General features: G+C 33.6%; 2 protein-coding genes across 4 annotated transcripts; one reads left to right on the top strand and one right to left on the bottom strand.

The window, feature by feature from the left end:
- Positions 1–2,885: 2,885 nt before the first annotated feature.
- On the top strand, positions 2,886–10,333 carry DPB (Transcription factor DP). Of its 3 annotated transcripts, none has more exons than XM_088513374.1 (10): positions 2,886–3,201; positions 3,527–3,777; positions 4,347–4,426; positions 5,142–5,185; positions 6,578–6,640; positions 6,778–6,924; positions 7,029–7,097; positions 7,355–7,453; positions 9,322–9,392; positions 9,720–10,333. In XM_088513374.1, exons 2-10 carry the CDS (start codon positions 3,551–3,553, stop codon positions 9,955–9,957), a joined length of 1,038 nt encoding a protein of 345 aa, XP_088369500.1. In that variant the 5' UTR covers positions 2,886–3,201; positions 3,527–3,550; the 3' UTR covers positions 9,958–10,333. The 3 variants fall into 3 exon arrangements, with proteins under 3 accessions (XP_088369500.1, XP_088369501.1, XP_088369502.1); XM_088513375.1 differs by having other exon boundaries at positions 3,524–3,777; XM_088513376.1 differs by having other exon boundaries at positions 3,494–3,777.
- Positions 10,334–12,666: 2,333 nt separating this feature from the next.
- Positions 12,667–15,095, bottom strand: LOC132164591 (uncharacterized). The gene is made up of 2 exons (XM_088512812.1): positions 14,055–15,095; positions 12,667–13,488 (listed from the first exon to the last, which is right to left on the bottom strand). Exons 1-2 carry the CDS (start codon positions 15,093–15,095, stop codon positions 12,667–12,669), a joined length of 1,863 nt encoding a protein of 620 aa, XP_088368938.1.
- Positions 15,096–21,483: the final 6,388 nt, after the last annotated feature.

Genomic DNA, 21,483 nt, shown 5'->3' with positions numbered 1-21,483 from the left:
AGGCCCATTGCAGACTGGAGCAGGTCCATTGCTCTTGTACCCTTGAGGAAATAAATTTGGATAGGTTGGAATCCTTAGATCTCAATTGACCTTTTGAGTTGTATGTACTTCAATTTTTATATGCATTTTTTTATTCTTATATATATTTTGAATAGAGCATATAATTCGTATATACATTTTAGATACATATCAATTTAATAAATTAAATTAGAAGAAATTTCTCAAAGCCCAGTTTATAATAAAACTTTATCCTAAGTTATAGGCCACTAATACTGTCCATAGCCCATCTGATAGAGTTAATCTTTGACAAGACTAGAAAGCCTTGAAAAGGCCATTGAAGTTTAAATTTTCAAGTTCCCCAAATGGTGAGTGTATTTTGGGAAGAAGCTCAACTTTTTGAGAATTCAATAATATTGATTGTCTGTCTTCACACAAATAAAAGAAGAATGTGCAGTAATGATTCAAGTTCCCAGTTTTACAAGACAACATTCGAATAGAAAATGATGTTATATAATAATCACATTTATGCAACTTTAATTTGGCTTTGTATTCATGTGCCAAAAGGTAGGGTAGTTCTTCATTTCCTATGGTAATAATTGAAGTGTATCCCTCATGTCACACTTTGAATCATGGCTTGTCCTTTTGGTTCAAGTACTATCTTTTGGACCCCATTACCCCTTTTTCCCCCTAACCTTTTCGTGATGCAGAAGCTTCCTCTGAAATCAAAGGGATCTATCTCCTCCTCCTCATCCAAATTCCATCTCTAATGCCCCCCTTCACCTTTCTCTTTCTTTTTTTTTTGGGTTTGGCTTGGGAACCGGATTCATAGGATTATGACACGTGTCTTTTGTGTTATGTTATAAGATACGTGTCGTAATCGTAATCTTCAACCAAAATTGAACTCAAACTTATTTGTTTTTCTTCTATCTTTTAGGGTCTTGGAGTCTTGAAAATACCTTTTGGTAATTTGCTTTGTCTAAAAGATTAAGAACCTAATATAGAATAACAAGAATATTAAGAATATATATAAGATTTCACTATTCTACATTGATAATTACTGTTTAAAAAAAGCTCTGAAAAAAGAAAAAAGAAAAAAGAAATAAAGCCAGTTATGTGGGCATCTTATAACCCAGACGAATAAAGGGAAAAAGAAAAGAGTTGTATTATCTTCTTCTTCTTCTTCTTCTTTTATCCCCTTTCTCTCTTTTTCTTTATAGTATTATCTTAATTGCCATTAATTTCAACACATTATAGCTTTTTATGATACCAAATAATCAAAATACAAAACATTTCTAAAAATATGAAAACAACTTCAACATTTACATTACATCAAAATATTTTTTTAAAATAAAAAATAAAAGATATTCGAAAACCCGATAATTGTGTCACGTCAATTCATCTTTTTAAAAAGATTAGGCATGTACAATTTATAGGTACGCTTCTCGGGTAAAATCTAAAATTTAAGCAAGTTGGTGTTATTATAATTTATAACCGAGCAATTAAATTTGATAATCGACGAAAAAATAAGTTCGATCAGCTTCCTCTTCCTACCTATCTAATTAAAGAATTCTTAAGCCTCTTAACAAACAAGAGATTTGAGGATAGATTTATGCATGACTTTTTAGTATTCAATCGATTGAAGTGGAGAATTAATTGGAGAAACACTCCTTAATGGACACATATTCCTCTTAACAATTGAAACCAAAGACCAATAGAAACCTCTCTATTATCATAACATATAAAAGCATCTCCAGCAGTAAGAGGTATTCTAATTAGTCAAAAAGCACAATTTTCTATTTTAGCTACTCATTTTTTAATACCAACTCCAACATATTATTTATTTTATTAAATATTATTTTTTAATCTTTTATTTTTTGTTTTGATCCACGACCGCTTTTGCATCATCTTGTAAATTGTAATAGAATTGATTCACGCAGCATACCTGTGTGTTATTTTTATTTTTTCATTTTTAGTTTGTCAATTATATGCATGCTATTCAATTTTTTTTTTTTTTAGTGATTCAAAATACTTGAATTTGTATCATAAATTCATGAACAGAGAAGAGAAAAAAGAGAGAAACATTGAGGGAGAGAAAGAAGAGAGAGAAAATAATGTGGAAATAATATTATATTCAACAATCTAGTGTGCTACAGTGAATAGCAATATGAAGCTATTCATTGTAGCAGTTAAGGTATAATAGCTAATATGAAGCTATTCTGTTGGAGCAAAAAAAATGACAAAAATAGCTAAATGTAGCTAATATCTCCTTTTTAGCTACACTGTTGGAGATGCTCTAAAACATAAATCTATATCTTGATCTAATAGTAATTTTAAAAGTCACATCAATTTTGAAGATATAAAACAAACGTCTAGCATTATTCATATAAAACACACGAAGGAAAAAGAAGAAGAATATTTCATTAATAATCATGTCTCATCGTCTTATTGTAACTATTTCCGTTACACAAAAAATTATAGTTGACTATGTATATAAAAAAGTTAAACTTTAGGTTGATAAATATATAATAAGATATATTTGATCAAATATAATTCATATATGCCTTAATCTTAATACTCATTTTGATTCTTTCAACCATCTTAACCAAACATGGCCTATTTGAGTAAACATTTTGATTGTTAAGCACAATGACTTACTTGATAGGACACTTTTTTTTTTTTCTTTCTAATTTAGTTTAGAGAAAAAATTTCCAATCTAATTAAACGTTTTAATAAACGATTTTTTTTTTTAAAAAAAATCTCTCATCATTTGAAAAAAAAAGAAAAGAAAAACAAAACAAAAAAAACAAAAAGTTGGAGCCATTTTGTTGTTTGTTTATTTATTTAAGTATTTTGTTGGTCCTGACTCCCAACTCAACAAATGGTAGCAAAAATTGTAGCCAACCGAAGCCAAACCCTCCTACTACTTTGTTCCCTCTTTCGCGAGCGCTTGAACCCTGGCGTTTTCTTAACCTCTTCTTCCCAGTTGGCTCCATCTTCTTCCACCTTTGACCTCCGTTCTTAGATCGCCAGATTATGATTAACCTCCGCAATATTCCTCCCCACCCTTTGCTAAATCCTTAGACGCCAAAACCCACTTCACAAATCCACTCTCTGTGCCTACACAATCACGGAGACTGAGGCCTCTCTTCCTTTCACTGGTGCTCATCCCTTTTGCTTCTTGGTTACCCACTACCCCTTAAGGTCAGCTCTCTTATGGGTTGCCCTCCAAAACCCAAACACTTTTCAAAATTTCAGAGTCTTTCTTTCTTTTATTTATTTGTTCATTTATTTATTATTTTGCTTCAATATTGGTGTGTGCTAAAAACACCTACATCATTTTGAGGTCAGTTCTCATCTGGGTTTTCCTCCAAAATAATAATTCCTGACGATTGCTTGCTTAATTATTGTTTTGTTGGTGTTTAATTTTGGGGTACAGTTTCCTGATTTTATTTTTATTTTTCCGTTGCGCCCTCTCGTTTTTAATAAAATTTAGATTTCTTATATAAAAAAAATTGGGGTACAGCAGGAACTGTAACTGGAAGGAACCGTCATGGGGACAAGGAACCAGCAATTGAGTCGAGAGGAGGAGGAAGAGGAGCCACCAGGCCGTGGTGCCGCCACGATTTCGGGTCAGTCGGTGTCAACAAGCCGTAGCGTAGGGTCGCCGTCGAGCCGGAGCGAGCAGACGATGGCTACACCCGCTAGTGATAGCACTTTATTTAGACTAAACCATCTCGACATACATGGTGATGATGCCGGATCGCAAGGAGCGGTTGGGTGAGTCCATTTATCTTATTGTTCTTTTGAGCTTGTGTTTGTGAAATTTGGTGATAATTCAAATAAAGCTGCTGAATTGATTGTGTGATGGGAGTTCTCATGTCTGAGGGTCTAAGGTTTTTATGTAAAATAGTGTATTATCAGGGAATTGAGTGCTATTGGGATTGTAACTGTGCGAGGTGTTAAAATGTGTCACTTTTTTACATTCTTATTCAGAGCATCTACAAAAGAATTATGTTGATAACTTCATTTCTCATAAATTGGTTATATGGGTCATTTAATTGGCATAATTTATAATTGGGTAAGCTTTGAGAAATTTGAAATTGGAGAATTGTGGATTTTATGTTGTAGAAAACTAAACTTATCTATGATATTTTTATGGTGATGTATTAGTTTCTACGATTCTCTAGTCTGATGCTGGAGGTGAGCTTTTTTCATTCTATAGTTCTAATGGATGATTATTTGCTTTTTGTTTCTCTAGGGCTGTAGTTTTAACATTGTTTATCAATAAGGAACAAATATAACTTTTACTTCTTTTCAATACTTACTAAGTATCAGTCTCTAAACAGTAGCAAGAAGAAAAAGAGAGGGCAACGAGCTGTTGGAGGTGATAAGAGTGGAAGAGGACTCCGCCAATTTAGCATGAAAGGTATTAGATTTGTCCTCATCTCTCTGTTTCCCCTTTTCATTGCTTTAGTCTTCCCTGATAAAATATTGCAATTTTTGCAACTTATGAAATCATTAAGCAAATATTTCATTGCACATGTCTAATCTTGAGAAGCCAAATTCTACACTATCTTTGGGATATTAGGAAGGAAAAAGAGGAGATGAGAGGATATGATCTCTTCTTAGACAGAGGAAAAGATAGGGACTTCTTCTCCACTTGTCTGGATGTTTTGAAGGGAAGGAGATGTACTAGTTATCTTTTGTTTTTATACAACTGAAAGTAAACGAAGCTCTATCCTTTTCATTTATCACCGTGTCATTTATTTTACATTTGCCGTTTTGTCGTGCTATGGGTATTTTGGTGATTGTAGAAAAGTAATGCTAGCAGCTTTTCCTTTCAACCCAAATCGGCCACTTTTGGGCAAAGAGTTGAAACACATATGGAGAATGGGTTTTTGTTTCCTTTCCTGTAAACCCTCTTTGTCCCTCTAAATCTACCGCCCAACAAGGCAACAAGCTTTAAGTCTTTCATGCGGAAAGTATTCTTGTTTGGTTTCTTTCCCCAGGATGGGCATTGTTTTGTATGAGTTAGTGGCAATATTTTTATTTTTGTTATAAACCTTAATGAAAAAAATAAAAAAATTTAACGGCAATAAATTTCTGACTCATCTCATTTATGATTTTCATTGTTACTACAGTGTGTGAGAAAGTCGAAAGCAAGGGTAGAACTACTTACAATGAGGTGAGGTGATTTGTTGAAGTCATTCATTTATTCTTGTCTATTGTGTTTGGTGAAAGTTATGATATTCACTGTATGAGTGCTTATTCCTATTTATTTTATCAGGATGCTATTTAATGCTTGCATTTATCGTAGTAATAATATGGTTTGAGTGTATGTGTGTTGATGTGCACGTGCTGAAGATGGAGCTCTTTGTTCTTTGGTCATTGGCAAAATGGACTTCATAATTCAATATACTTGCTCTTAAAGTCGGTTTTCATAACTTTGTCTTCCAGTAATATTACACCTTCATTTGACTTTCTGTTGTTGAAACTTGTACTTTTCTATGGTACTTCTTCCGGTTGGACCACTACTTTGTTTTTGTTGTTCTTCATCTCCTTTACTTAAGGAGTGGCCTGTTTGACATTCCTTTTTCTTCTTTTTTAATTTTTATTGCATCAATTAAACTCTAGAATGAAAATTTCTGATTGACCTGTTTAAGAATTTTGAGCGAATAACTCTGCACTATTTAGTTAACAAATCTTTGTCAACATGTGTAATCATGCATTTTGTCTATTTAAATTTTGTTAAATCCAAGATTGAAGATATAGTTAGTTGTGCTCTCTCTCTATGCATGTGTGTGTGTGCGCGCGCGTGTTAGACACTCACATGAACACTTCTCTGCCTTTAGATCGTCTTTCTCCTTTTCGTTTTAGATGATGAAATTAGACCTTTGATGCATGTCAGAGTCTGATCCTTACAACCTTGATCTTTTTTAACAGAATTGCTTTAGTTAGGCATATCAGAGTTTGATCCTTACAACCCTGATCTTTTTTAACAAAAACACTTTAGTTAGGCATATCGAGTTAAGTTCGTTCTTTTCATTTTGGCTAGACAATTAGTAGATGAGGATTTTATTTTTTTACCTTCTGTTACATCAGTGGAATTTGGGAATACGCTGCTTAATGAAGCTGGATTAGTTTCTCTTTCTCACTTTCACAAAGTGTCACAATTATTTTCTTAATCCAGTCTTTGAATAGGAAAATGGCAGTGATATTAGTTGTTTAAGAAATATTCTAAGTTTGAGTAATCAGTGACTTTATGAAAATCTTCACTTAGGTGCGTTTAGATCCATCAAATTTATGTTTAGAACTTGGAATGTGTGAATTTGAAAGTTAATTGTTTGGCTGAGCATATTATTCCAATTTTCATTGACTTGGTATTAGTCATATTAATGTGCACTGTGGCATGCTTCTTTTTACCTCTCTGAAAAGCTCCATTCAGTAGCCAAGCAAAATTGACGATGATCACAACTTTTTTTTTATCATTCATAAAGAAAAAGTTGTTGGAATCTTCTTATGTAACTAATTATCTTGCAGTTCATTTATCATTCTGAGAGTTTAAAGTAATATCCAGGTAGCAGATGAGCTTGTGGCGGAATTTGCTGATCCTAGTAATGGCGTCACATCCCCAGATCAGGTTTGCTATTCTTTTGCCAGTTAGATAAATATGTTTTCCATCTGCAAATCTGCAAAAATATGCAATCTCAAGGTTGAAACTGGAACTTATGATGTAGCTCCTTTTTTTTGTGAAAAATTTGAACTTCTTTTTGGCAGCAACAATATGATGAGAAAAACATCCGGCGCAGGGTGTATGATGCCCTGAATGTTCTCATGGCGATGGATATTATATCTAAAGATAAAAAAGAGATACAATGGAAAGGTCTACCTCGTACTAGCCTGAATGATATTGAAGAATTAAAGGTCTGACTGCAGCTTGTGTTTTCATTTCCTGTATGTATATTAAATGTATTTTTCTGTACTCACTGTCCTAGATTTAATATGAGCTTTAAATTTAATGGATGCAGACAGAGCGTCTTGGACTCAGAAATAGAATTGAAAAGAAATCTGCATATTTGCAAGAACTGGAGGAACAAGTATGGCTATCTATTCGTACTCTCTATCTGTTATGTATATCATCACTTTGGCTTGAATTTGTTCTTTGCGTAATGCTTTATTTGACAACTTTTGACTTTCGTGTTTTTATTTTTATTTTTTTACTATGTCTAGTTCAGTAATATAGTAGCCCCCCTCACCCCAACCCCTAAAAAAATAAAAAAAAAAAAATTCAGAACCTGATTCTAGGTACTACTGATTATGTCTTTTCTCTAACTTCTTATCTCCTTCCATCAAGTTCATAGGTCTTCAGAACCTGATAGAACGAAATGAGCAATTGTACAGCTCTGGAGATGCTCCCAGCGGGGGTGTGGCTTTACCTTTTATTCTGGTTCAGGTAGATTTCTCCTCACTATTTTCCTTGTATCATAATTTTATCTGTTCTGTGAGTAGATTTGAAAGTTGCTATGTTTTGAAGTTTTGCCATGAATGACTTCTCCAAATTTGTATAATAAATCCTACTTAAGGTTTGGGTGTAGTTTGGCCAATAAGCTTTTGCTCCAATGGTACTTCTTCCCCTATGAGAATGGGGTAGGTGGGCACTGGGTGTGTAACTAAATGATCAGAAAAAGAAAAAAAAGCATGTAGGTGTAATTTGGTTGGTGCAGAGTGTCAGTCAGTGGTTGCTTAACTGGGCTCATGAATTGTATTTGATTCATGAAATCATGATATCAGACATGTCAACCTTCTTGCTGTTCATGGATGAGTTTTTAGTTTGCTGATTTATTTAGATCATTGCCTGACATAACTTACTGGCGTATTCTGGACGAATTAGAAGAGCCATAGTTTTACCCTCTTGCTACTCAAGGCTGTATATCAGGCTTACCTTTCAAGTACTTTGTTCTGGTTATTATTTCACTACAGTTTTCAACCAAGATTGGGTGTGCTGCTAAGGTTTAAACATTTTTTTCCTTGATTTTCTTATTCTGTTTAAACTGATGTTTTATGTGTTGATTGATGCTTTTCAAGTTTCAACTCATTTCTGTGGTCTGTTGTACCTTGAGAGTTTTCTTGTTGGTGCTACAGGGATTTAAAACTATGATATTGTGATCTAAAATTTCAAATTTTCTTTTGTGGTAATATGTTTATTCACAATATAAGTTGATGACGGATCATGCTGTTGTTATCATGGACATAGCCCAAGTCTTTTTCGAGCCTAATTTCTAACGTTTGGCGTTTTGTCACTTTTAAACCTAACCACACTTATTCTTATTATGGTCGTGATGCGCATTTTATTTATATTTAATACTTTATTATTATTTCTCAACATATTGTAGAGTAAAGAACACAAATTAAATCCAATTGAGTTATGCTCCATACCACACCAATATCCCACAAAGCTTAATGTGGCAGCAGGGTTTTGGATAAGCCATTGTTAATTTGTTAATGAAAAAATCTAATGGTTATTAGACCTTGTCAGCTTAGCTTTGTAGGATATTTATGAGATGTTTGTATGGATTATATGATTATACTTCGGTCAATTGATTTGGTCCATTGATTCAAACTACAATTGGAACTGTGTAGTTAAATTGATCATGACCGAGCTAGGGTTTTTCTTTTAATCAAATTTGGGATATGCTTGGTTCGAGGTAAATCTGAAATAAATGGAATCAATTCTAATTGATCTAAATCATGATGACAATGTAGTTCTAACTTATTTTGTAATCTAAACTAAGAACACTTGGTGAGTGGATGAGATAAATAGTTAATGATTCAACTACTGGTGAGAGTAGATTGACTGGGTATGGATCCTAACCTTCATTCTTTTTTTTCCTGTCTCTATGGGATTCGAGCTTGTTAAAACAGAATATTGACCAGCGTTTGCCTTTGTAAGGGATTTTTTTTGGCAAGGGAAAAAATGTCGATGATATGAAGATGTTGAGATGGATGAATTATGAGTGTAGAGTTAGCCCACCTAGTCTGAAGAAAGTGAGGGTCTACAGATGTTCTAATCAAGCTGTTACTTTACGTAGGCTATCTTTAAGTACTACATCTACTCAGTGTGTTCACTCTTTGTATTTTCCGTTTTCAATCTTTAGAAGGCTATTGTTTTTATGCATGATCAGCTGCAGAGTATTTTTAGTTTGTTGACATTTATCTTTCATGCGAAGTGCCTTCTCATAGTGAGAATTTGAACTTTTCATAGATATTCCAGTTGCTTCCTCATGTCTCTCATTTCCCTTGTTCTTGACATTTGAACTGTAGACACGGCCTCATGCAACTGTCGAAGTGGAAATATCAGAAGATATGCAGCTGGTACATTTTGACTTCAACAGGTAAATGAGGCCTGGGAGCATCCTAAATTCTATGCAATTTCATCCCCCATGAATCATTAATTGATCTGCCTGCTGCATTTATATGCCATTTTGTAGTGGGGATGTTGAATGCTGGGACAGTCCCCACTAGACTTTGAAAAGTAGGAAAAGAAGAGGGGGTTGGGGGGAGTCCTCCATGTGCATATACTTAAATACTGTACTTCAGTTGGCAACCAACCAAGCATATTCTCTAGACACTGGAATTTTTTTTTTTTTTTTTTACCAGATATTCAAATTCTTGTATTTAATGGTTGTTAACAATTTCATTTTATTTGGTCGTATTTGCAGCACCCCATTTGAGCTCCATGATGACAACTACGTTCTCAAGGCAATGAAATTTTGTGAAAGACCACAGGGTGATGATATGGCACACAATTTTACTTCAGATGGAGGTGAAGGTTCTAGCATGTCAGGCATGTATCAACCACAGCTCCCTCTTCCTCCAGTGTCAAACACGGCAGTTAGGCCTCCCACCTCACCGCCTATTCCCGGAATACTCAAAGCACGTGTCAAGCATGAACATTAATCAGCAAGATCAAACTTGAACATCTCACCATGAACAATACTCCCAGCTTGTCTGTATATTTTTGTATAATTTGCCGGCACTGCATAGGTCCCCAACGATTCCCCTCACCTCATTAGATTGCCTCATTCTGGATATAATCTAAAGTACAAGCAGATCAGTCCATTTCTTTAGAAACTTTTTAGGAGTATTGGTTCTGGCAAAGTCTTTCCTTTACATGTCCATCTCAGGCCATTGTAATTGTTTGCCATATTCTTATTCCTGCTTTTCAGCCTCCAATGTAGAAGAAATGGGAGTGTGTTAGACTGTAGAGGATTGTTCAGCTCCATAGAAATTTATAGAATCACTTCAGAAATTGGACTCCCCTGTTTCTTCTATATATTGCATTTATCTCTATTCTCGGTCATTGAGACCATGTTTTCGACAAATTGCCGTATAAAGACCATTAGAAATACAACATTGATTCAGTCACCACTTTGGTTCAATTCGACGTATAAAAAGCTTTTAAAGAAATGAATAATATCTTTATTCGATAAGAAAGATGAATTCAGTAACTACTGTTTAAAATTATTATTATTATTTTTGTAAGTTATTCTTTTAACTTAGAAATCTTCAACAATATATAAGATTTGATATATGAGCTTATGTGCCTCTGAGATGACGCAAGAAATTTCAGAAACAAAATGACATTCTTTGCAATGGTAAATGGGTAATGATGGGTCTCTTTCTTCTTCCCATGATTCGTGCAGGTTGAGCCAACTACATTCCCTACTGTAGGTCGGAGTACCATCGAAAGATTCTTGGCATGCTTCGCAGTAAACGCCATCATTCTTTTGATCACTCTGCGGTAACATATTTTATAATTTGTTGCCATGTGTCAAAATGTGATTGAATGGGCTTAAAATTTTTTAGAGGCTAATGTGATTTCAATTATGTGCTGACATGTGTCAGTAATTTGTAAGGGATCTGGCTTCAGTGCTCTTAAACAAAACTACAGCATATGTATGCCGTTAAAAAATGGACGATTGAGATTAAATCTAAGAAATTTTAAAAGAGGCTGCGTCGTCTCTTAAAGGAACTAACGGATTCTGTTAGTTAGACCACGTCGTTTTAGGAAGCCAAATACAAAATATGTGGGAGATTGATGCGGGAATGAATGCTCTGTTTTAGAACATTGAAACAGAGGTGAACAGAGGGAAAAATGGACTTGGATGCCTCATGCCTGGTTGATTTTGTTTCCAAATTTATTGGATGCAAAAAAGGAACAACAATTTCACCACTTCCTCATCAATATAATCACAGCTAACATGTTTTTCCTAAGATGTTATAAGAGTCAATGCGGACAGGACAGCATAGGAATAGCAATTCCAAAATTTTGAAGCCACTGATATGAATTATTTTTTATTTTAATCACATGTCAGCGTGGAGGACATGTATTTACTCATTACAGTGATGGTGATGGTGTAGGCGTTTTGTAGTGCTTCTGGCATTCTTGTGCAAAGCAACTAAGTAAGGGTGTAAATATGCAAGTGACTGCAACAACTCTTACAGTTGGATCACAGATTTCCTGCACTTCAATTATTTTTTATTCGTGTCTCTGAGTGGTAGAAGCTATAGGAAGTCCACACGTTAGCCATTTACAACCAGACGTTAGAACCGTCTAAATCGAATCTATTAGTTCCTTTAAGAGACGACGTCGTCTTTTTAAAATCTCTTGGATTTAATCTGCAGAGTCCATTTTTTAACAGCATACATGCTTAGTTTTGTTTAACACCACCGAAGCCGAATCCGTTTATAAGAATTATAAAAGAGCAGTTAGTAGCATTACTCGTATTTTTAAGTTAATATGAAGCGTGTTTCAAGTGAATAAGTGATGAACAAAGTTTACCTAATCTATGAAACTGATGTCTTTAGAGCGTGCAATTTTCACATACATTTTTAATATGTATGTGAAAATTATTTAAAAATGCAACTATAATAAAATATGCCTTTGCGAAAAAAGAGGGGCTAGAATCATTTGAAATGGAAATAAGCTATTTTATGATTATTATATTTTGTTGCATTTAATGGTGTACATAATGCCACATAATAAATATGTTATAACGTCATTTTTTTTTCTTCAATAAATGGAGAGGATCATATGTATCCCTGCGGTCTTGGGTTCGGACAAATCACATTTTATGAAGAGGTCTCTTGAGCCTTAAAGCAGTTTGACAGTTCGTAATTAGCCGTTGGGCATATCCAACATATTGAGTAATGCTATAAGTCTTCCTAGAGTTCTCCTGAAATCATCTCAAATGTGATGCGACTTTTAAAATCACCAATATATCATAGTTCAATACATCACATCTCAAATTTAACGATAATTTTAAAAGCCACATTACATTTTGGAAGATTCTAGGATGACTCTAAAAAGACTTATAACATTACTCCAACATATGTGTGTAATTATCTACATGTATTGATCTGAAACAAGCAATCGATATGAATAATAACTTTACAACCTCACGGAAGTCGTTATGAGAATATTTTATATTGTAAACTGCTATGTTTACATTCTAAAACTTAAGATAAATGAACTTTGAGACGACAAATGAAGATGATAAAAGAAACTCATGAAACTATATATGAATCAGTGGACAATAAATCTTGATTTATCACCAAAATATTCTGAGAATGAAGAGAGAGGATATATATAATTACCAAAAACACTTATAGTAGTCCAACACCTGCTTTCCCTTGCTTCAGTATCGAACCCTCTCTCGAGCATTTTTCAATTAAACTGAATTTTATAGATGTTAAGTGCTCGCGTTTCCTTTTTAATTCCTCAATATCTCTATCGAGTTTATCAATAGCCTTGCTTCCTTGCTTTTCAAAAACAAGACCAAAATGAGAATGTGCAACTCTCTTCAAATGATCCAAGGCAAATTGCATTCTAAATCCTGCGAATTTTGAGATTTCCAAGCTTGCCCACCAGTTGAGAAGATCGTATATGATGATATCCACAACTTTGGTATTTATCATGCTATATATGCACTCACTTAACATGTGGAAGAAATAAAGTTTCACCCTTGGACTTAACTTGGACTCCACACTAACATCCCCGTGCTTGGAAAGCAAGTCCTTCAAGATAGGAGCCAACTTTCGAGTAATCTTGTAATCTCCAATATTGACAACCTCTTCTTTTGGAGGCTGCTTACAACGAAAGTTGATGAAATGCGAAATGCAAAGGAATTCTGTAGGGATCTCTGTCCCAATATCAACAAATTTCATGAACTGTGTGTAAGCGTCATCACCCCCGAAAATTTTTATGTATTCACTATTTTTAGAAGTACTTGTTTTCCAACCCCTAGCCCTTAAAGCATTACTCAATTCCTTTTTCTCCGCTTCACTCAAAGAATTAAAAATATCATACAAGGTTAAAGCCGGATTGATCACGAGTTGTTCTTGTTTCTCGCGAATCAGCTTTCCAAACTGTCCAAAAGGATTCCTCAGCTCCACATCTCCATGCTTTCCCTTTAGCAATGATACTACCTGAGAACCAACCAAAGATTTGAGTCACCAACATGAACCCATTGTAAAATATTTTTCAGAGGAAATCACACTGGTGCAAAATTATTAAACCATCTGCATACTTTCTAATGTTGTAAATGGTTAAAAGATTAGTTTATATTTATTAAGAGATCGAAATGTTTTACCCACACTACTTAATTTCAAGTGTATATTTCTTAATATGACAGTGAAAATTATCATTAAATTAATCCAAAATTTAATAGTAATATATTAAAGTCTAATAATAATTTCCTTGACGTGTAAGGAGTGCGCATTTAAAAATGTGAGAGCGAGAGTGTACTAGTAGCATTTCTCATTTTTTTATAATAATTTTTCCAAAGAAATCATCAGCACTTGACAATAAGCCCTGTTTATCTAATGATGCGCATGCATTTAATAATTGATAAGGGCTCAATATATAGATGTATTATGCATCGACTCATCATAGTGATTGCATTTCTAAAACAAAAAGATTCTAGTAGCTATAGGCTATTGTTTTAACTTTCATATCTTCAACAATAAGATTTTATAAGAGATTACGTACGTACCTCGGAGATGACGCAAGAAAGTTCAGCAACAAAATGACATTCATTGCAATAATAGATGGGTAATAATGGGTCTACTCTTTTTTCCTCACAAACGTCACAATAGAATTCGTCCGGCTCCCAATCCTCTTCATCTTCAAGGGGAGAAGTTGTAAGGATAAGGGGATGAATGTGGGATTTGTGTTTAATGGTAGAAGGTAATGGACCACACGTAAGATGGAGATTGAAGTCACAATACAGACAACTGAAGCCATATGATTCACAAGTGGATTTGCAAGCGCTGCACTTGAGATTGTAACCTATGTTCTGGATATTGTCGTTGAATAGTAGAAGGTGATCGTGGGCGTCGTATGTTACGGCAGGCATTATGACACTAGTGCATCTTATGTGCAAGCGAAAGCTGCAATTGTTACACTGACAAACGTAGGCGAGGTTGTCACTGCGGATATCCCGGCGACAGACATTGCATCGACCTCCATGCAGGAATATTATTAGGGTGAGAGGGTGGTACGGATGAAAGGGACAGATGATCTGTTGCGGCAAGTTAAAACACGACTGATGGAGAAAGAAGCGACATGGGAAGCAACCATAGGTCGGGTCCGAGCAGTATGCATCACATACGCGGCAGATAATGCGATGGACAGGAATCTTCTGGAAGAGTAGCAATGGATGCTGTTGGTGCCTAAAATGTATCCCAACTGGCTCCTCCCTTTCTTCTACCGCTGGCCTTATAAAAGCGCACTTAACATCAAGGTTGACGTCGCACTTGTCGCAGCGGAAGGTGAAGCCCGAGCAATCCCGGGCACAAGCATAACAGCGAAACTGGCCTTGTGGGTGTAGGCCAAGAGGGTGTGGGTGAAGGGGGTTGTGCAACTCCTGCGGTAGCTTTGCACATGATTCGTGCAGGGCGAACCCACATAATTCCCTGCAACTGTAGGTCGGACCAACGCAATATATATTGCATGCTTTGCATAAAACCTCATCTTCTCTCTTCTTTTCACCCAGCGATAACACATGCTCGTGACTGAAATGCTCAATCTCCATCTCTCTGTCTTTCTCTACGTTTGAACTAACCAAAATCACTAAGAGATTTTTTGTTTTTGTGTTTTTTATCTCACGAAAAAGAATATATATAATATACGTACGTTGGCGTTGAGACTTGAGATCGAGTAAGTGCCGGCCTCTTCAACATGTTTCTTACAATTATAATGATAGACTGGAGACTGATCAGAGAATTAAAAATAATTTTATATTATAAATCAAAAAGATAAAGACAGATCGAACGGTCCTCTTTGGTTACTTTTCGATCTTCTTTTCTTTTCTGCTTTTTTAGCCACACCTTCTCTTTTTCACATTTATCAAGTGTAATCTTCAACGTACTGTCCATACTCCATTTATAATTAAATTTTAAAAATTACAATTATTCTTGATATATATGAAGAAAAAAATATATTAAGATAGAGGGATTAAAACATAAATAAAAACCGGGTCCCTCAAAACACATAGAAGTTCAGGAGGCTTTGTGAAGTTTCTCCAAATAAAAATATTGATATACGTACGGTTAAAAAGATATCAACAATTTCAGCCAAAAATAATTCAAAATTCCTATGAGCACTAAATTTTTAATTTTATCCCGGCCTGATCATTAATGTGCCAACGATTTTAGTCTAAGAATACAACTTTATTCTCTATACTCTCACATCTTTTCCCTAATTTTCATACAAAATTCTGAGTCAAAATCAAATTAAGTTTCCTGCTGAACTTTCCCCTGTACGTGTCTTCAATTTCTCAAATACTTGTAATCCCAAAGGATTTATTTTTCCTTTTTATTTTATTTTTCTTTTTACTTACTAGTCTGTAAAACAATTACAGTTGTAATTCTTTCCTTCTGTTTTGAGGAAAAGAATCACAACTTTGTTGAGCGGATTCAATTCCCCCGACACAAGTTATAAGCAAAAAAAGGAACAAAATCCTTTGCGTAGGACAGAAATAGTGTCAAGGAGTGATCGGAGATAGCTAGCTAGTCCATCTCCAAAGAAAGAAATAAAGAATGAGCGTCAATCCAACGATCCATAATTCACATGATTATGATCTAGACTCTTATTTTAGTTGGACTATGTACTTATCTTAGAGTTATTACAATTAGACTGATAGGTGGCTTTTAAAACCACCATTAAATTTAAGATGAATGCTTATTAAATTTTTAATCCAATGGTGATTTTAAATACCATCTATATAGGCGTAAAAAAGTGGGTATAAAGAAGTGAGAGTATGTGTACTAGACTGACAATTATATATCTCTTTTGAAAGAGAATTTATAAAATTCATTCTTTCGACCATCTCTATATAGTAAACGGATGAATCTACCATTGAATTTGTGTGAGATCCACTTGAGTCTACAAATCTAACGGTTGATTAATTGAATTTGCAAAAATACATGGTTAAAATATAATTGAAAGATGGTTGTGTAACATACTTCTTAAACAAATTAAATGATATCTTTATCGAGTTTAGCAAGAGCTTTTCAACATAAAGACCAAAATGAGCATATGCAACTCTCTTCAAATGATCAAAGGCAAATTGAATTCTAAATCCTCCGAATTTTGAGGTTTCCAAGCTTGCCCACCAGTCGAAAAGATCATACATGGTGATATCCACAACTTTTGTATCATGTGTTTATTAATATTGAGTGCTTTATTCATGTGTTTGATGTGTACGTCCCAGGCCACTCAAATGTACGTATGTTGTCAAAGAAGCTTCTTGCTTTTGAGGCAAATATTTCATTACTGTCAAATGCTTGTCCCATGACTCAATAGGTCGCCAAACAAATCCAGATAACCGTCTTTATTTTTCACTTCTCAATTAACCAGCACCAAATACAACTTCTGGTTTGATCAAATTGTTGCTGCTAACAATTAAGTGGCATAGTTTTGAGACAAGATGAACTTTATAAACTTATTCAAAAGCATGTCATGGTGAAGGTGTGGAGCACATTGGATTTGGGGGAGAAATTATTTTGGGTCAATTTAGCTTGTTTTAATGTTTTATTTATGTTTCAAAAAAAAAAAAAGTTTTATTTATGTAGATAATCATGTGCTGGTTTCCTATTTAATTTATTTGTTGACGACGAATAAATTAAGTCTCCTGCTTTTTTCTCATTTTATTTATTTTGTTCTTATTTTTCGAACGGGAGGAACAATAAATTTTTTAGCTAAGGTGTGTTTTATTTAGTAGTTTATTGATTTGTTTCCAATTACATATTTTTAAGCTAATATGAACCGCGTTCATATAATTAGGTGACGAAGAAGTTTTTCTCAAAATTGGTTAAAGAAAATTTTAACTTAATTTATTAAACTGACTTATGTACTTAGAGTACTATATGATTTTGACGCAAGAATCAATTAAAACTGCATGTGAGAATCACAAATATCAGTTTTCAAAATTTGATTAAAGAAATTTCTTTCAACTCAATTTAGAAGAGAATTTTTCTATAAGCGACTTTTGCAAATATGCCTTAACGAAAAAGAGAGGCCGTAAATGTGCTTATTGAATCTAGGCATAATAAAATCTAACAAATCATTAATTTGATATAAATTAATTATGGTGGGACAATAATTTTTTATGGTTGTTGTTAATCTTTAGGCATATGACATAAATAAAATTTAAGTTCTAAATCAAAACATTATCACAATAAAGCCATAAAGAAACAAATCAATAACTCCACACCCCTCCCAAACTCAGATTAAGATCCCCTATAATTTCCTTTAAATTTGAGATTCTCAAATTTATAAATCTTAACTGTTTATCTCATTTAACCATTTAAGCCATATTTCAGTATTTAATGAAAAAAATGGCTTATTAAATTCCTTTAGGGTAGCTTTCTCATTAAATTTACACATTAAATGCTGAAACATGACTTATTTTAGATGGTTAGATGAGATGAACGACTGGGGTTTATGAATTTGAGAGTCTCAAATTTAAAAGAAATTCTAGTAGATCTTAATCTCCTAATTAAACTCATGCATGCTGGCCGCCTAGTTCAATCGCTTTGAAATCTGAGAGGAGAAAGCAAAAGTGAGTGATAACTTAAATAATACACCTAATCATTTTAAAATGGTTGATTTAAAATTTTTATATAATCGAAAATATAAGTATAGAAAAACAAGTTTCAAAAAATATTTTCCACCTTCAGTTGGCAACCAACCAAGCATATTCTCCAGACACTGAATTTTTTTTTTTTTGCCCAGATATTCAAATTCTTGTATTTAATGGTTTTTAACAGTTTCATTTTATTTGGTCGTATTTGCAGCACCCCATTTGAGCTCCATGATGACAACTACGTTCTAAAGGCAATGAAATTTTGTGAAAGACCACAGGGTGATGATGATATGGCACACAATTTTACGTCAGATGGAGGTGAAGGTTCTAGCATGTCTGGCATGTATCAACCACAGCTCCCTCTTCCTCCAGTGTAAACACGGCGGTTAGGCCTCCCACCTCACCGCCTATTCCCGGAATACTCAAACCACGTGTCAAGCATGAACATTAATCTGCAAGATCAAACTTGAACATCTCACCATGAACAATACTCCCAGCTTGTCTGTATATTTTTGTATAATTTGCCGGCACTGCATAGGTCCCCGACGATTCCCCTCACCTCATTAGATTACCTCATTCTGGATATAATCTAAATTACAAGCAGATAATCTCCATTTCTTTAGAAACTTTTTAGGGGTATTGGTTCTGGCAAATTCTTTGCTTTACATGTCCATCTCAGGCCATTGTAATTGTTTGCCATATTCTTATTCCTGCCTTTTAGCCTCCAATGTAGAAGAAATGGGAGCGACTTAGACTGTAGAGGATTGTTCAGCTCCATAGAAATTTATAGAATCACTTCAGAAATTGGACTCCCCTGTTTCTTGTATTGCATTTATCTCTATTCTCGGTCATTGAGACCATGTTTTCGACAAATCGCCGTGTAAAGATTAAAGACCATGAGAGAAATACAAAATTGATTTAGTCACTACTTTGGTTGCTCAATATTTTCGACAAATCGCCGTATAAAAAGCTTTAAAAAAAAATAAATAATATCATTGTTCGATAAGAAAGACCAATTGTCAGTGACGTTTCGAACTTACTAATTTGATAATTGACCAATAATATCTTTAAAGCAACATTTTCCATGGGCCATGTTTGTTCAACAACACCACATTCTCCCACACTATTCACTTCATTTTTTTAAAAAAATCAACATCAAAATATTCTCACTTTTATACCACATCATTCATTTTTTATATCAAATCATTGACTTTTTATTACTATTCAAATAAAAAAATCATTACAAAACAAAATTTCTCCACTTTCCAATATCACTTTTTTCATTTTCCTATATCAATCACTATTTTATTTTTTAATAATTTTAAATATGAACAGTGTCACGGGGGTTGTTGTTTGCCAAACACCCTCACATAAATTATTTTTAGGTCAAGCTCATTCAACAAGCATATGTAACTTTGAGTCCCCAATGAGTAGTTTAATCAGTTGGAGACCACGCCTTATGAAACGGAGGTCACTAGTTCGAATCCCCCTCCCCCTCTTGTGTGAACATGTCAAAACAAAAAACATATGTAACTTTGAAAAATCTTGGGAATCAAGTAGTTTTTAGAGTTGTCTTCAAGGGTAGCTTAGTTGGATTGAGACTACGCATCATGAAGCGGTAGTTCTTAGTTCGAATCTCTATTTTCTTTTCCCTCTTCTTGTGTGAACATGTAAAAAAAAAAAAAAAAAAACTAGTAATCATATGTTTTTTTGGGTCATGGAATATGATTGTTTAATTAAGTGATTTAGCCAACCATATTTGTTTTTGAAAGCAATTTTCCAAAAGATCAGCTTAACGTGACAAGAAGCATTGTTTATCTAATTATGCCCATTGATTTAATTATTGATAAGGGCTCGAAAAACTAACGTTAAAGAGTATTTGATTCGACATTGTATCCAAAATTTATTTACTTGTGATAACTCCATCCATTACCTTTTTGTCTTTTTTTTTTTTTTGGACATGTCCGTACAAGAGGTGGGAGGATGATTCGAACTAGTGACCTTCGCTTCATTAAGCGTGGTTCCAGTCGATTGAGCTACCTCTTGAGGACTATTACCTTTTTGTCTTAATCAAAAAGAGTAAAGCAATATATATATATATATATATATATACTCACTATGAGTTAATGCATAATCAACCCATATATATATGGGTATATATGGGTTGATTATGCATTAACTCATAGTGATGATTGCATTTCTAAAACAAAAAGATCGATCCTAGTAGCTATAGATTACTGTTTCAACTTTTTTTCTTTTTCTTTTTTTAATTTTTTAATTTTTATTTATTTATTTATAAGTTATTGTTCTAACTTTGAAATCAATCTTTAACAATAAGATTTGATATATCAGCTTACGTACCTCTCTAGAGATGACGCAAGAAATTCCGCCACAAACATGATATTCCTTGCAATAATTAATAAACGGGTTACAACAGTCAGCAGGTTTTTAATTTGAAGTATATGTGCTTCTTGGACATGCAAATTAACGCTGTATATTCTTTTTTCTTTTTCAATTATATATTTTGAAAAAAATACTAGAATTACAATTTTTTTTTTAATAACTCTTTTATAACTTGTTGCCATGTGTCAAAATTAATGTGATTGGATGTTGTTAAATTTTTTTTAGTGGCTACTGTGATTCTAATTATGTGCTGACACGTGTCATGAACAAGTTATAAAAATTGTAAAATAATTGTAGGTGTAACATGAAGCGTGTTTCAAGTAAATAAGTGATGAACAAAGTTTTTTTTTTTTTTAAATTAGGTTGAAAGAAATTTTTGTTAACCTAATCTATGCAACTGATGTCTTTAGAGCATGCAACTTTCTCATACATTTTTAAAATGTATGTGAAAATTCAACAATTTTTTATTAAAATAAATTTTGATTTTAATTTGAGTTTTTGATTTGATTTGATTTTTTGTAATTGTGATTTAATTCCAATTAGAACACATATATTGTTAACAAACTAAAGACTATGAATAACTATTTCATTCTTAACTGAATACCCATTCGTAAACCAAACGAGGCATTAAAGTTTAAATAATAAAACACAAAAGATGAGCTATCGATCAGTAATAGATTAATCACAAAGAAAATGGTGAAATCATGCATTTAATTCTCGTAATTAACAAAAAATGATAAATACTTGAATACAAACAGTTTCTTAATTATATTGCATGTCATGACTTCATATCGTGAATTTTATTACTTACACATTCATGCTGTAAACATATAACAATTAGCACAATGAGTACTCACAATTAACTTCAAGATGCATAAAATAAGACAAATTAATACAATAGAGATAAGCATACATGCATGAAAATTAGGGG

This window comes from Corylus avellana, chromosome 2, assembly GCF_965113065.1.
Source record: "Corylus avellana chromosome 2, dhCorAvel1.hap1.2, whole genome shotgun sequence".
Classification (NCBI taxonomy): Eukaryota; Viridiplantae; Streptophyta; class Magnoliopsida; order Fagales; family Betulaceae; genus Corylus; species Corylus avellana.
This window is presented reverse-complemented; position numbering and strand designations above follow the sequence as displayed.